Below are 17,652 nucleotides of genomic sequence, written 5' to 3' on the forward strand. Positions count from 1 at the left end.
TACATCGATAAAGAGGATGTAAAGTAACTTTGCAAAGCAGTCTAAGAAAATTAAACTCTCGAGATGTACAACTTATATTAAAATGAAGAAACATCACACTGTTACTTGTTTCTGAAATCAGAAACAAACACTTCTTTGCTTTTCATCTGTTTTTCATATCTAGAAGGAAAGTGGGTATTTAATAACACATTCCTTATTCCAGCCTTGTGCGTAAGCCAGCATTAGCCTTGTAGCCACAGGCAACAAAGAACTGCCTGCAGGGAACTGCATGGAATTCCACGCAGTAAGAGTAAGAGGGTTGGTGGGAAGACTGGCAGAGCAGTCTATTCCTCCATTGCGCACCCTCACAAGCGTGCACAGAAATCAAACAAGCTGCCAACAGAGGGCGAAGCAATTTACCAGAACATTCTTACTAAACTCTTCAAACTGACTAAGATTCTGCTGTTAAATCTTAAAACTCCCTACAAGACTATCCCTCCTCTTGGCGATATCTTTGTACTAAATCCTACACTATAAATATCCCACCTCAATGTAATGTGGGCAGACCAAGTTCCCTAAATTTTGGTTGGCCTTGGTTGTGAGTCATTTTGTAGTCACCACCAATGGCAACCACACGAGTAAGAACGTAAGGAGAGCCTGCTGGTCGTGCCAAAGGCCCATCTAAGTCCAGAATCCCTAGACTAGGACTATGGAAGCCCAGAATCTGTGTGCAACAAGCATTCTTCCCACCTGGGAATTCCCACCAGCTGGAATTCAAATTGTGGTATTCTGCCTCCAATGGTGGAGACAGAACACAGCCATTCTGTCTGGTTTCCACAGACAGTCTTATCCTTGATCCATTTGTGTACAGTAATCCTCTTCTAAAGCTATCCACACGGGCAGCAATCTCTATCTCTAGCGGGAGCAAATTCCATAATTTAAGTGCATGCCTTGTGAAAAAAAAGTACTTGTTCTCTCCCACTCTGGAGGCTAGGACCCAAACCAATGGATTCAAGTTACTGTACAACAAAGGAGATTCTGGCTAAGCATCAGTATAACTTTCTGACAGTAAGAGCTGTTCAATGGTGGAACTGACTCCCACAAGAGGTGGCAGACTCACCTCCCTTGGAGGTTTTTAAGAAGAGGTTGGATGGCCACCTGTCATGTATGATCTAATTGAGATTCCTGCAATGCAGGGGGTTGGACTAGATGACCCCTGGGGTCCCTTTCCAACTCGATGATTCTATACTTTTCTTCGTCCTGAAAGTTCCAACATTCAACTTCACCAGATGTCCCCAAGTTCTAGTGTTATGAGACAGGGAGAACAATTTTTCTCTGTCCAGTTCCTCCACAATTATTTTTTTTAAAAGATATTTATTAAAGTTTTTAAAACATAACAATGAAAATGAAAAAATAAAAAGAAACAAAATACAACATAAAAACAGTTTAAAAACAAATAATTTTCCATAACATATCTTCCTTATACTTATTTCCTCAGACCTCCTCATACCTCCCTTCTTTGTATTCCACTTCAATTTGTTAGTTCAGCAAATCCTTACCATTAAGCTTTTACCCATTTGTAAACCTTTTTTTTTTCGTATCTCCTAAAGCATTACAGCTGGAAACCCCTTAGTTTCTATCCAACATCCTACTAGCATTCATTAATTTTACAATATTTCTGTAAATCGTCTTTAAATTTCTTCCAGTCTTCTTTCACCATCTCTTCTCCCTGGTCTCAGATTCTGCCAGTCATTTCTGCCAATTCCATGTAGTCCATCACCTTCATCTGCCATTCTTCCAGAGTGGGTAAATCTTGTGTCTTCCAATACTTTGCAATGAGTATTCTTGCTGCTGTTGTAGCATACATAAAAAAAGTTCTGTCCTTCTTTGGCACCAATTGGCCGACAATGCCCAGGAGAAAGGCCTCTGGTTTCTTCAGGAAGGTATATTTAAATACCTTTTTCAGTTCATTATATATCATTTCCCAGAAAGCCTTAATCTTTGGGCACGTCCACCAAAGGTGAAAGAATGTACCTTCCGTTTCTTTACATTTCCAACATTTGTTATCGGGCAAATGATAGATTTTTGCAAGCTTGACTGGGGTCATGTACCACCTGTATATCATTTTCATAATATTCTCTCTTAAGGCATTACATGCCGTAAACTTCATACCTGTGGTCCATAACTGTTCCCAGTCAGCAAACATACAGTTCCTCCACAATTTTATACACCTCTCTTAGGTCTCTTTGCCTTTTCTGTAAACATTAAAGCCCCAAATGTTGTTAAAACTTTCCTCTTAGCAGAGCTCCTTCATCCCCTTGTTCATTTTGGTTGCCCTTTCCAGAACCTCCTCTTTCCAAAGCCTTCTAGATGCAGAGATGGAAAAGCAGGGTGCCCTATGCCTTCCTCTTTCTAAATTAATTTGTCATCTTCCATCAGTTTCTCCAAGAGCAGCATGTGCACAGCACATCTCCATGCAAGTTAAAGGAGTACAAGGCATCTGCCTTCAGTCAATATCTTGCTTGCAAGTTGGGGGGGGGGGAGGCCTGATCCAGCAAAGGAGGCAGCCTTTCCCACAACCTGGGGTATGAATTGTGTGATACATCTTCTACTGCTGTATAGTTTATTTCGAATGTGACTATGCAATGAGCACTTAGCAAAACGTGTTCACATGACATCTGCATATCCTGTTATGCAACTGCTCTATCTGCATCTTAATAAACCATAGAGGAAGGTGTGGTGGAGCTGTACCACTCACCTGACCTCCCTCCAGCCGAGTTGCTGCTATATACTGGGACAGAGTGCAGGAGAGGCAAAATAAATAAAGTGGTGAGGTCAGTGTGGTGCAAGCATGCTGGTGAAGCCCACCTGGCACTCCTGCGCCTGTATTCGCACTGTGCCAGCCACACTGACACACCTGGGGGTGAGCAGCACAACCCCACCACAACTTCTGCTCATGTTAATAGCACAGGTGTACTGTGCAATTGTAAAGGGACGCGGGTGGCTCTGTGGGTTAAACCACAGAGCCTAGGACTTGCTGATCAGAAGGTCGGCGGTTCGAATCCCATTGCTCAGTCCCAACTCCTGCCAACCTAGCAGTGCGAAAGCACGTCAAAGTGCAAGTAGATAAATAGGTACCGCTCCAGCGGGAAGGTAAACGGTGTTTCCGTGCGCTGCTCTGGTTCGCCAGAAGCGGCTTAGTAATGCTGGCCACATGACCCGGAAACTGTACACTGGCTCCCTTGGCCAATAAAGCGAGATGAGCGCCGCAACCCCAGAGTCGGCCACGACTGGACCTAACTGTCAGGGGTCCCTTTACCTTACTGTGCAATTGTATTTCACTAGTACAGATGAAGTAGATATCAGTTATTCAAACCCTAATTAGAAACCCGCTATCAATCTCATCCCCTCTCAGCAGCCTGAAATGCAGGGACCACTAACGGACTACAATTCAAGTTCTTGTAAACTACTCACTCCCTCAACACCTCCTCCCACTAGCCAAGCCTGCAATATGGAGATAACAATGAACTATGCCCAACATACAACACTGACAGTATCTCTAGGCCTCACCCTCATCTTCAGTATAGGAATAACAACACTGGGCAGCTTACTTTCCTGTTCCTGGTACAAGACGTGTTTGCACAGCAATTTTTAAAGAAGAAACAACAACAACAACAAATGTTTTCCCATACAAGAAGACAGTTTGAAGGAGTATAAATGTATTGCTTTGATTCTACTTTGGGGTGGGGAAAACAATGCTGCCAAATCACTGCCAAGTCCTTGTTTCCTGTGAGCAGCTGTCACTTCTTCCACTCTAATGAGAGATATAGGCAAAGCGTCAAAAAGCAACCAGGAAACCCAGTTTGCAGACAAAGGAATTATCAGCAGAGCACTTTCTTATGTATATGCCTCTGGCATGTGCAGGAAAACATGCAGATGAGAAAAGGGATTCATTGCTCACTTCACACTGGGATTTAAAGACACTTTGAATCAATGGAAGATCCTCAGCACTTTGAGGTGTCTCCAAAGCCTGATGTGAAGCGAGAGACTGACTCCTCCCTTCCTGCAAGTTCTCCATAAAACCTATTAAATAAATAAAAATAGTTTGTCAGAATACTCGCAGGACAAGAAGGGTCTGTGTCTCCTGCCCAGTATAAAGTGAGAGATTCTTCCAACTTTTAAAGTTATTTGCTGTGTGTGAGTGGGGAGAGACACACAGAGAACGGAAGAGGACTCTCACTTTGTGTTGGGCAACCAGAGACAGCTGGCCCAGTTAAGATTTATGGCTAGCACCTGCCAAACACATTTATGGGCTCCCAAAACAGCATTGCTGCCAGGCTGGCAGCAACCATATTGCCATTAAAAATCATAATAACCAGGGCGGTGTGTGTTCTAGCAATGGGACCCTTTTCTTTTCAAATAGTGGTTATGAAAAAGGGTAGCTTTTCCTGATGTTTAGCCCCTTTCAAAAAAATAATAGAGAAATGTCAGTGTGCTTAAGAGTCACCAAAGAAGAGAACTCGGCCTCTAATGTTGTGGGGAGGAGAAGATCATACTGTCCACTAAACACTGAGAAAATGGAAATTTTTGGGCAACAGAATCAATTCCTTAAAGGTGATGTCAGGAGCCCTCATTACTGGAGAGTAACAAATTGTATTGCACAACCTCCCTTCCATTTAGAGAAAAAAATAAGAAATACCTAAAACTAATATTCAGGTATTGATATTCCGGTTTTGGCAACCAGTTATAATCCCGCCTCATTTTTCCATCCAAAGAAACAAGTAAAACTAGATTACTAGGATTTACTTAACCAGAATTCACATAAATGCCACTAGGAATGGAGAATTGTTTTTGACTAATGGTAAAAGACATAATAAATTTAAAAAATTGTCCAGTAGCACCTTAGAGACCAACTAAGTTAGTTCTGGGTATAAGCGTTCGTGTTCATGCACACTTCTTCAGATACACAAGCACAGAGGATTGCTAAGACTAGATTTAGTGAGTAAAATCACCAAAAGTACTATGCAGATTTCAATCACTGTACTTCCTGACAAGATTCAACTGGTGCAGATAACTCACAAACAGTATGACAGTATAAGCAGACAGTTCTCATTGGGATGTGCTATTGTTTTTGGGCTCTGGCCCACAAAAGCTTATCCCATCTACAGTGGTACCTCGGGTTACATATGCTTCAGGTTACAGACGCTTCAGTCACAGACTCCGCTAACCCAGAAATAGTACCTCGGGTTAAGAACTTTGCTTCAGGATGAGAACAGAAATCGTGCTATGGCGGCGCAGCGGCAGCAGGAGGCCCCATTAGCTAAAGTGGTGCTTCAGGTTAAGAACAGTTTCAGGTTAAGAACAGACCTTCAGAACGAATTAAGTACTTAACCCGAGGTACCACTGTATTAACTTTTAAAGATGCCACAAAATATACTGTATAACCAAATGTGTTTTAGCCTTCCTTTTTCCACCTCCCTTTACAACTGCAGAACTTAAAAAGTATATAAAATCTTCTTAAAATAATTGTGGAGAACTGCTTAACAGAAATCTAAAAGAAATGCAAATTTAAAATGTTAACTTCCTGGGGGGGGGGTCACATTGAGTTATGGGTTGTGCCTGCTTACAGGCATATAAGACAGATGGTTAGGGGGGGCACCTGCCATCAATGGAAAAATAACCGAGGAAAGTTCAACTGATGACACCACAGATGATACAATAAAACTGCAAGCAACTGATGGAAGCGATAGGGCAGTGCTCTCATTAGAAAAGCAATCCAGTACATGACTAATCAAAAATCATAAAAGGGGCAAATTCTACTCTGACTTATTAAGGAATGCAACCATCTCAATGAGTACTCCAGGTCAAATATGAGACAATACTACAAAGGACATCTACTTTGCTGAAAGCGTATCAGTGTAGGAAGAAATTTAAAGATTATCTAGCTAAATATTGTAATATAAGATAATTAGAAGGTAGTTGAAAGTATCAAATAGGCCTAGGATTAGAATAAGAATGTTGTATATTAATATGGATTTAAGCCAATAAGAAAAGAGATGAAGATAGTAAATTGAAGGAGTTAATTTTATTAGCAAGATGATCTTGGAGAACTGTTACAAAGGAGTCACAATGAAATTCAGTTAGAGGGGATTTGAGGAAGTCAGATAACAATGAAAGTTAATTTGGATTTTGGAAGTAATAAGTGCTTTTATTTTTATTTCTTTTTTCTTTTGGTATTGTAATGTGTTTTGTTTTGTGTCTTATATATTTGTTATAAATGTGGAAAATCAATTTTAAAAATTGGGAAAAAGCACCTATCAGTGGAGAAAACAATTGCTGTTTATGATCATGCAAACACGTGCACTGTATCTTAGAGGTTAGCATCAAGCACAGCTCCTGTGAACTAAGTTAGGAGGTTCATTATGCTTGTAAGCAATAGAAAAACTACAAAGTATTTTTGTATCCGTCTAGTAAAGTTGCATAGCTTCCTAAGACTCCCATTTTTCATTAAAATAAACAGGCATTTAAAGCTCCTAGAGAGAAGCCACAAATCTTTCTTTCTTTCATTTTGAATGCATCATTATATCTAAGTCTGTATACTACAACAATTTGACAAAGGCAGGTTTCACATCAAGGATGAAAATGGCAGAATGCAAATTGTGTAGAATCAGCCAAAGTCTAGCTTTAGTTTGGCATCAATAAAGTGTGTGGCCATTACTTGTGCCTAATTAGACGCAGTCTACCAGCACAGGAAGCACTGACTTATGTAGCAATCAGCAGCAAATGCCTTGCTTAGCTTTACCATATGATAGTATTTACCTGGGTAAACACCTACATTTTATCCTAAGCCAGTAAAAACTATTTTTTCCACAAGGGAAAATTCATATGTACCAACCTGGCTATCAAATACTTGCAGCATTGTTATGTAAGGTAAATAACAGATGAATAAATTCAGGGCTCTGCACATAAAAAAATTAAACCGCAGAAGTGTTGATATATGTAGCTTAATATTGATCACTGAATATCCGCTTGTGAACTCTCTCAAAGCTTCCCTATTCCCTCTTAGTGAAACAGAAAATCTTCGGCAGGATTTATTGTATTTCTAAGTACTGTTGCTGGAGTTGCAGTCCAACCAGCAGCTCAACAGAAAAAGATGTACATCATACGCAGTTAGCTTATCTGAAAATGGAAACTTGATTTCTAAAACTTAGCTAACACACGGCTAAACAGTCATGGCATTAACTCAGCCAATAATTGATTTCATATGTGGGGTACCAAGTGAAAAGCACTTCATTAGCAACTAGGGTTTTGTTTTTTCCCTCTGAAAGAATGGGGGAGGGAGTGGAAAGGCCAATACTTAATTTCCCTCTTCCAAATGAAATGCTACCAAATCTCATTGCCCCAAATGCAGCTTACTGACATTCCTCCTTTCCTTCTGGGGTTGGAAAGTGAAAGGATCACACAACACAACCAAAGAGCTGATTAGCACAGAGATTGCCAATTACTTATCCTTAGCATATTGGGTCAGTTATATGCCTCCTTTTTTATTTACAGTTATCTGACATCTATTGCCAATCTCCAGTAATTCTGCTTAGTGTATTAATTTAGATTGTCCTATTTGGCAATAAATAAATGCCAGAGAAAACCACTTAACTACCTGTGCTCTGTTCAAAAATGTCTCCCCTAAGAAACCCCTTAATAGATCCCTCACTAGCCAATGAGCAGTTCAGGGTCCCACAGATGCTATCCAGCCACAAAATAAATCAGCAACTTCCTCTGTAAGGAAGATTAAAAGGTTAAGTATCCCAACGTGTTTTACTTTATACCAGGGGATATCTACACAGAGATACGTTATTAGTAAATGAGTGTGTGGCAACTGTTTCCTTAGTAAAGTAAGTTTAGACTTTTTCAGACAGAAACTGTCCTATTCATTTATACTACTGTGTAGTCTCTCAAAGCAAGCTGTGCAGAAATTAACATGCATTTCCTGGCAATGGCTACCATCAGAACAGATTTCAGGAAAGCAGCATACAGTGGTACCTCTGGTTACGTACTTAATTTGTTCCGGAGGTCCTGAAACTGTTCTTAACCTGAAGCACCACTTTAGCTAATGGCTGCTGCCGTGCGATTTCTGTTCTCATCCTGAAGCAAACTTCTTAACCCAAGGTACTATTTCTGGATTAGCGGAGTCTGTAACCTGAAGTGTATGTAACCCGAGGTACCACTGTATACATCTGTCTTGGTGAGACCAACTTAATAATGTGGGTGTGGAGAGTGTTTATACATAAACTTAGCAGTACTTAATTTATCTCTTGGTTGCTGTATTATTAACCCTGTTAATATTGTTTTATATATTATAAAGGCCGTATTGATTTGTTAATCATGTGCTATGACTTTTGCTTTAATTCTGATGTTTAGCTTTAGTATTGTTAACAGCTTTTTATAGATTGCAATTGTTTTACTGACGATTTGTTAATTATTCTATATGATTTGTGCTGTATTTGTGATGTTCTATCATGTTGTTGTTGTTGTTGTTGTTTGGAAGCCGCTTTGGTGTTCATTTGAATGAAAAAGCAGCACAGAGTTATAATAAATCAATCAAAAGCAGGGTACTAACCTCGAATTTGTTCACACAACTAGACCCATCACACATTCAATCTGCTATCTATGGCTTTAGCCCAACAGAGCAATCAGCTATCTCCTCCTGAGCTGCCCCAGAGCCTCCCCAAACTCTACCCTAAGTAGGATCCAATCACCGTCACTTTTAAGGGCCTCTCAAATCTGCCAGAGGAAATGACACAGCTCGAACTTGCAGCCAGCTGTGCGCCGAGTTACACATCCAGCTCGACCAACTTTGACAAAGGCAGGAAGGCAGAAAACTATCTGGGGACCGGCCGTCTACTCGGATACACCGAGCGCTTAGCATTCTCCCACGTCCCAGAGCCAGGGGGTGGGTGGCGGGTTCAGAAGAGAGATCGAAAACACGGGCAAACCAAACCCCCTCGGCCTGGGCATGCCCTAAGCGTCGGGATGCAAGTGGCGCAGAGGGAAAAGGCGGCGCAGGCGGACCAGCCGGCAATCCCCCCCCCCTGCTTCCGCGGGTCTGCTGGGGTGGCGAGGAAAAGGGGAGGCAAAACCCAATTCCTTCACCTTCACCCTCCCCTTTGCTGCCCTATCAACGCGGACCGTCGAGGAGGGAGGCAGAGCTTGCAGAGCCCTGCCACTTTCCCTTGCTTGCACGCCAAAGCAAACTTTGCAAACTTTTTTTTTGCAAAAAATAAATAAATGAAATCGCCTCGTTCTCTCCCCCCCCCCCGCGCCTGCTGACCTTCCACCCGGCGGAGCTGTTGCTGTCGCCCTTGTCCTTGAAGTAGGGCACGTTCTTGACCATCCACTCGTAGATCTGGGACAGCGTGAGCCGCTTCTCCGGGGCGCTCTCGATGGCCTTGGTGATGAGGTCCGCGTAGGACAAGTTGCCCCAGGCGTTGCGCCGGGACGAGCTGCTCTTGCGGGGCCCCGACGCCGAGGCCAAGGCCGGGCCCGACGGCTGCTGCTGCTGCGGGTGCTGCTGCTGCTGCGGGTGCTGGAGGCACGGGAAGTCCCCGCAGAGGCAGCCTCCCGGGGTGCCTAGGTCGGCGGCGGCCGCCTCGAAGCCCTCTCCGCCGCCAGCCTCCAGCAGGCTGAGCAGGTCTCCTCCGGGCGAGGCGCACAGGGCCGCGGCCACCCTCCCGCAGCGGGGCGGAGAAGCGGCCCTGGCCGGGGTGGGAGCCGGGGTCTGCCCCGGGCTGGGCGGCGCGAGCTCCGGGCGGGGCAGCGGCCAAGTGCAGGAGCGCGGGCGAGGCAGCGGCTGGAAGTCGGGGTCCGTCTCCACGGGCTGAGGAGCCTCGGCCATGGCGGGAAACGAAGGAGGCGACGACGGCGACGGAGAAGGAGGTGAGGCAGCAGCAGCGGCGGCGTCTTCCCTCGCTCGGCCTCCTGTTGCGCCTCCGCGGAAAATGAAGCTCCCTCAGAAGCCGCGCTCGCCTCACTAGCGGGCCGGCGCTGACACAACAAGCGCCCTCACTCCCGGGGCCGCCCCTTTTGCCCCGAGGCGAGGGACGCGGCCTCCAGGGCGGCCCGAAACGCCCCTGGAGGCGCTGCTCTGAGGCGGAGCCTGAGGGAGGGAGGCCGGGCGGGCCAGCGCAGCGCTTTCCCGCTCCCGGGAGGGGAAGCGCCCGTCGGTTTTGCTGAGGGGAAGGGCGGAGAGAGGCGCCCGCGACGGCCGGGGAACCGAACAGGGCAAGGCCCGCCCGCCTGCTTGCTTCCCCGGCTCCGTCGCGTGTTGCCTTCCTACCCCTCGAGGAAGCGGGGTGGGGGGAGAGTACACGTGTGTGCGGTAACGTCGGTAGCGTGTGAGTGAGTGAGAGGCGGTGGGGTTAGGATGTGGTTGCTGCGGCCGTGGAAGCGAGCGAGATTTCGGCAGGCAGGATGCGAGAGGGCGGAGGGCGCAGCAGAATCCCGGGGCAGGGCACGCTGAGCGGGGAAGAAGGTGCGCTAGGGTGGGGTGCCCGACTTCAGTTACCTATGGTTCGTTTGTACTTGTGTTTACCCACGTCTGCCTACTTTTTTCAAAAAATTTTATTGGTTTTCACAAAATTATAAAACAAACAAACATAAATTATAGCCTTATTGAAAATTACACTTATTAACATTGTTAAGTGACTTCCTCGCTTCCCCTTGGTTGAATTTCAATGCATATCCTTTTAACGGTTTTCCAAATCACAGTTCTTATAAAATTTAACTTGAATATTAACATCCTTAGATCTTAAACATATTAATTCATCACTTATATAAAATCCTAAGCCAATTAAGTATCTGCAAGCTGTTTTCAGTTAATTTAACTTAACATATTTAACTAAATAATCATTAAATGTAGTCCATCCTTCCTGATACTCCTCCTCCTCCTCATAATAATAATAATTATTATTATTATTATTATTATTTGTACCCCGCCCATCTGGCTGGGTTTCCCCAGCCACTCTGGGCGGCTTCCATAGAAACCAAAAATACAGTAAAATATCACAGATTAAAAACTTCCCTGAATAGGGCTGCCTTTTACCCACATCTGACTTTTATACCACCCATCTTCATAGCTCCTTGGGTAGTTTACAGATGGTATAAATAAATCTTACTTTACTTATTTATTGCATTTATATTCCACCTTTCCATCCAAGGAGTTCAAGGTGGTGTGCATAATTTACCACCCCCCATTTAATCCTAACAACAACCCTGTGAGGTAGGAACGATGGAGAGGCCATGAACAGCTCTTTGTCACCTAGTGAGCATGGCCAAGTAGGGATTGGACGCTAACCATTATACCACACTGCTCTTGACCAGTACTGTTTTTCTAGAGAAAGAGGTGCCAGAATTCACCGTGAACACCTCTCTCGTTCTCTTAGAATGGCAGTGGCGCCCACCTGAGAGGTGCCGGAACTGAGTTGTGGTGCGTTCCAGCTGTGGGAAAAAGCCTTGCTCTGGACATATAGTGAAATAAAACTGCTGGCACATTTGCAAAGCTATGCAAGGTCCAGTTTGGTTTCAAATTGGATGAGGGAATTGGCTTAGAAGACCCTCATTTTCCCTCCCAACTCTATGATTCTATTATTCTAAAACATTATTACAAATTAACAGTGCAACCAACACAACCAATGCAAACGAACTAAAAGCACACTAAAAACATGTAACTAAAAATAAAAAGGGGGATTTTTTTTTTAAGCTCTTTAACTAGGGCCCCAAAGTCTGCAATCTGAGTGCTATACAACCCTCTCTGGGGAGGGCTTTTCACAGCTGAGGTGCCACCACTGAAAAGGCCCCGTTCCCTAGTAACCACCTGCCTCACCTCATTTGGTGAGTGACCACATTTTCCACTCGCTGAAGTTTCCTGACCGTCTTCACAACCTCCCTGAGCGCACATTACAATAGTATCAGAGGTCAAGGTGAGAATGACAGCAGGAAGATTGCTATCTTCCAGCAGTGGATGTAACTGGCTCACAGTAACCCTGTGTGACAGGTTAGGCTGAGAGAGTAATAGACAACTGGCCTAGTGAGCTTCTTGGCTGTGTAAAGATTTCAACTATATTTTCTTCCCCTTGCTTCATTTTTTAAAAGAATTATGAGTGTTCCACCATATGAATGTAAGGCTAAGCACACTTAGCAGGATGAAAGAACCATTGAACTCAGGTTAACAGTGCAGCAGGTTGTGTTGCCATTGTGTCACTTTCCACAAAGGAAAGAAACACACACAAGAATGGCAGTTCCCTGGTTCCAAGCTTATAAGTTGCTAGCAGTTCCAATAATCACACCGCACCTAGGTATGTGCTGAAGAAATGGGGAGAAATCCAGTGTTTTAAATGGCATCGATTGAACAGTTAATGGAAGCCTGTCCCCCTGAATGTTACGTGTTCAGTGGCTTGGGGATGGAACCACTCATTTGATACTGAAACTATTAGCAGAGTTGGGCTAGATCATTTTGGTGGTCCTCTCTTGGAAACTGGCAGGCAACTGGAACCTGGATGGGTATTAAAACATTCCTGAGTTTACAGCTGCTGGCATACGGAAGTCCTCTCTGTCCGATGGCGTCAAGCAAACAGGAGACAGAACAGTTCTGGTGTAGACAGCCTGGACCCGAAAACTTTTTTATTTCTTTGTCTAAAACATTTATAGTCAGCTTTCCCGACATTCAAAGTGGCATACAACACTCAAAAAGAACACAATAATTAAAAAAGCAACAGCTATATAAACAGCCCCCAAATTATTAACTCCGCAATCCCGTAACCATTTCCCTGGGTGAAAGCCCCCATGAACTTGCTTCTGAGCTGATATGTATAGGTGCTGTACACCAACGAAATGCCTGCCAATTATGTATTTTATCCTGCATGGAAAACAGCAAAACAGAGTCTTCCTCATGTAAAGACAGGTCATTCTACAGCTAGGGTCACTTCCCAGTGGCTTATTGCCAGATGTCCAACACAATCTTCCCGACCCCCTTTCCCTATGTATCTACATGTTGCCCACATTGGGACTGTAATACAGAAGCAGATGTTGTTGTTTAGTCGTTTAGTCATGTCCGACTCTTCGTGACCCCCTGGACCAGAGCACGCCAGGTACTCCTGTCTTCCACTGCCTCCCGCAGTTTGGTCAAACTCATGTTGGCAGCTTCGAGAACACTGTCCAACCATCTCGTCCTCTGTCGTCCCCTTCTCCTTGTACCCTCCATCTTTCCCAGCATCAGGGTCTTTTCCAGGGAGTCTTCTCTTCTCATGAGGTGGCCAAAGTATTGGAGTCTCAGCTTTAGGATCTGTCCTTCCAGTGAGCACTCAGGGCTGATTTCCTTAAGAATGGATAGGTTTGATCTTCTTTTAGTCCATGGGACTCTCAAGAATCTCCTCCAGCACCATAATTCAAAAGCACCAATTCTTTGGCGATCAGCCTTCTTTATGGTCCAGCTCTCACTTCCACACATACTACTGGGAAAACCATAGCTTTAACTATACGGGCCTTTGTTGGCAAGGTGATGTCTCTGCTTTTTAAGATGCTGTCTAGGTTTGTCGAAGCAGGTGTAGCCAGCACCAATTATGGGAGCAGCCAACTAATTCCAGTTTTGTCCCCATCCTCGTCCCTGCTAAATTCTGCAACAACAACACACTGAGAGTCATTAGGAGGAAGCTAGCAGGCACTGCCACCCTCTGGACTGGTTGTAAGAGGGCAGGCAGCAGGGCAGACTGAAGTTGATGGGACAGTGCTCTTTTTGCCCTAATGCACCAGCCTCCACAGGCAGTGAAACATTTGCGAACTTAACAGGTAAAGGTAAAGGACCCCTGACAGTTAAGTCCAGCTGCAAACGACTCTGGGGTTGCAGTGCTCATCTCGCTTTACAGGCTGAGGGAGCTGGTGTTTGTCTGCAGACAATTTTTCTGGGTCATGTGGCCAGCATGACTAAGCCGCTTCTGGCGAACCAGAGCAGCGCACGGAAACGCCGTTTACCTTCCCGCTGGAGTGGTACCTATTTATCTACTTGCACTTTTTGGCATGCTTTTGAACGGCTAGGTTGGCAGGAGCTGGGACCAAGCAATGGGAGCTCACCCTGTTGCGGGGATTCGAACCGCCAACCTTCTGATCAGCAAGCCCAAGAGGCTCAGTGGTTTAGACCATAGCGCCACCTGCGTCCCTTTGTGAACTTAACTAATGGCCTAATACTAATTGCCTAAAATTCAGGCATGTTGCCGGATTGCGTTTCTACATCTTTTGCACAGTCATAAAGGTTTCATTTCTTCATCTTCACTAAACTGTTAACAGTACAGCGGTACCTCAGGTTACAGACGCTTCAGGTTAAAGACGCTTCAGGTTACAGACTCTGCTAACCCAGAAATAGTACCTCGGGTTAAGAACTTTGCTTCAGGGTGAGAACAGAAATCGTGCGGCAGCAGGAGGCCCCATTAGCTAAAGCGGTACCCCAGGTTAAGAACAGTTTCAGGTTAAGAACACACCTCCAGAACGAATTAAGTTCTTAACCTGAAGTACCCCTGTACAAAGAATGGCAGTGGCTCCTCGTAAAATTTCACTCTGAAGGGTGAAAAAAGGTACTGTGACTTTCCAGGACAACTGGTATTTGTAAGGAATTAAACAAAACACCTGCAGAGAATGCTAGTTCTTTTGGCCTCTTCATCTCCAGCCCACCATTTATCTCCCTTTAAAGAGGACAAGGTAGCCTTTTCCTCACTCTTTGCCTAAGACTATTTATCCTTAGCTAAGAAATACTTCAATACGACCTCAGCACAGGGTGTTACCCTCCATGAGCAGTGGACCTTTGGCCTGTTGAGAGAAATACTACTATTTTCCCTTGCTGCAGAATATTGTTATTCAAACCAAAGTACAAGTAGGAGTCTTTGGGTACCAAAGCAAGCTTATGATGTGCACATAAATGTAAGCAAGCTCTACCACAGCTCTCCTAACTTTCCAAGTGTAATTCCTGTGGTGGTCCCAGCAGGCATTTATCTGTTTCATATATAAGAGCCAACTGCCTGCAAGATCCTTTTGCGAACGTTTAAATCACCCTGCTTCACTTCTTTAAAGGCAGTCTTCTGAAAGGGGGAGAATATGGCCAAGATGGCGGGCTTCCGTTATTTCTAAATATCTGATGGAGTGGGGATTTATATTCTCCAGTTGCTATCTACTCACAAGGGTAGACAAGGGAGACAAGCTCCAACCTTGCTGAAGGGCAGCGGGGCTTTTCCTGCTGTGTTTCGACTCTTTTGCAGGGGAAAGCAAGTAGAAGAACAGGCCTGGGCTGTTTATAGCCTGGTGGGCTTCCAAACGGAAAGACCGGCCCAATAAATGTTGCTGCCTGAGGCAAATAACAGTAGGTCATCCGTCTCCATTCCATGTACAAAAGCCAACTAAAATGGTAGTCAAATCTTAACTTCAGCACTGACAACAGGACAGTGTCCTTTACTGCACCTGTGAGATGCAAGCTAGGAAAGGGGTGAAATGTATACCAGGTGGCGCATACAAAGTTCTGTCCTTAAACAGGTCACTTCCTGTCACAGCTCTCCAGCTTCTATAATCTGGAGCAGCCACCTCACTTTGTCTAATCATATGGCCGGCCCTGCAGAAAAATCTACAGGGAAAATCCCTAAGGAGGGAGACGCCACCACCGACCCCCCCCCCAAATACCCCGGCATCATAAAAACTAAGTGGCATGAAATGTTTGCTTCTTTTTTTAACAATGCAAGAACAAAGAAAGCAATTGATCAATAATAAACAACATCCCAGAAGTCAAGGCAAAGAATGCATGGCAAAATGTCTCATCCTACATATCAAGAACATTAAAGGTAAAGGGACCCCTGACCGTTAGGTCCAGTTGTGACCGACTCTGAGGTTGCGGCGCTCATCTCGCTTTATTGGCTGAGGGAGCCTGAGTACTGCTTCTGGGTCATGTGGCCAGCATGATTAAGCCGCTTCTGGCGAACCAGAGCAGCGCACGGAAACGCCGTTTACCTTCCTGCTGGAGCGGTACCTTTTTATCTACTTGGACTTTGACGTGCTTTCAAACTGCTGGGTGGGCAGGAGCAGGGACCGAGCAACAGGAGCTCACCCCGTTGCGGGGATTCGAACCGCCGACCTTCTGATCGGCAGGTCCTAGGCTCTGTGGTTTAACCCACAACGCCATTACAGAAAGTTTAATTTAATGGCAGATCTCCTAAATCTGACCTGCCAGACAGGTAGAGTATGTGGATTGGTACAACTTACAAACATCTACAAATAAATCCTGCTTGATTAAACTTTTCTGGACAATGTTTTGGTTATGTAAGCTTTTCTGCTTAAGATATATTTGAAATTATATTAAATTAAAGATATGAAGAATCTTCAAGCTCCTTTCTAATTTTTAGCAATTTCATGTCTGGCATATGCGAAGAAAAACGCAAGCAGATATCTGTGTATGACTTTGTTGCTCACATCCTCGATAGATAAAAGACAGATTGCCGAGTAATGTTAGATAAGGTCCGGAACACTTGAAACCAATAAGGGTTAACTTGAGGGCAGTGCCACCACGTGTGAAGAAAAATGCTTCTCTCACCACATCTCCTTCAGCAGAGTATCGTTTATCTAATGCATCTGAACTGGAATCAGACACCATCTTTACATCACCTTAGGAACTCACTCTCTTAATAAAATAGAGGCAGAGAAAAATAGTTTTCCATGTCACATAGCATTCGGTTGCTCTTCACTAATTTCTATACCTAAATCAGTCTCTCTTTCACTTGGTCTATAGCTTCTTCCATAAAGAAGGCTGATCGCCAAAGAATTGGTGCTTCTGAATTATGGTGCTGGAGGAGACTCTTGAGAGTCCCATGGACTTCAAGAAGATCAAACCTATCCATTCTTAAGGAAATCAGCCCTGAGTGCTCACTGGAATAACAGATCCTGAAGCTGAGGCTCCAAGACTTTGGCCACCTCATGAGAAGAGAAGACTCCCTGGAAAAGACCCTGATGTTGGGAAAGATGGAGGGCACAAGGAGAAGGGGACGACAGAGGACGAGATGGTTGGACAGTGTTCTCGAAGCTACCAACATGAGTTTGACCAAACTGCGGGAGGCAGTGGAAGACAGAAGTGCCTGGTGTGCTCTGGTCCATGGGGTCATGAAGAGTCGGACACGACTAAACGACTAAACAACAACAACAACAGAGTAAATTGGTTATCTCATAAGGACCCATTAATGAGCATAAAGGTAAGCCTATTGGGGCCTAAATAGTGGTCTCAACTGCTGCAAAAGGGCATCTTGAAGCCACAGTTGTAGCCACACCCCTAGCATTTGAAGAGCCCGTAGTCAATGCTCCAAAACCATAATTGTTAAGGAGTTTAATGATGGAAGGTTTATGATGGGTTTCTTGCCGTAAGGTAAGTCTGGAGACTTTCCTTCTCAATTAGGGACTCCACCTTTGCACATTTAATAACAGTGCTTAAACCGTTCACATTGCAGGACAATACTTTAAAGTTAGCCAGAAGAAATTACACTTGAAAGCTAAGGTTTGCATGTCTGACAACTCTGTACGAGAATATGGATGCCTGGAAGAGGTAAGAAATAGAAAACACAAACAACGATACTAACAATAGCAAGTACTCGCCACAAGCAA

At 44.5% G+C, this 17,652-nt stretch overlaps 1 protein-coding gene across 2 annotated transcripts in view; it reads right to left on the reverse strand.

The window, feature by feature from the left end:
- FOXO1 (forkhead box O1) overlaps nt 1–10,038 on the reverse strand; it is a 49,977-nt gene extending 39,939 nt beyond the window's left edge. Inside the window, exon 1 of one of the 2 annotated variants that reach the window (XR_014523942.1) lies at nt 9,308–9,871. Coding sequence is in view for 1 of the 2 variants with exons in the window: in XM_083495171.1 (XP_083351297.1) it covers nt 9,308–9,871 (564 nt within the window). In the remaining variant the exon portion in view is untranslated. Of the gene's footprint in view, nt 1–9,307 lie in introns of both variants that reach the window. The other variant, XM_083495171.1, reaches the window with a different exon arrangement.
- Nucleotides 10,039–17,652: the final 7,614 nt, after the last annotated feature.

Source organism: Podarcis liolepis (assembly GCF_965112155.1).
Source record: "Podarcis liolepis genome assembly, chromosome: 3".
Taxonomy (NCBI): Eukaryota; Metazoa; Chordata; class Lepidosauria; order Squamata; family Lacertidae; genus Podarcis; species Podarcis liolepis.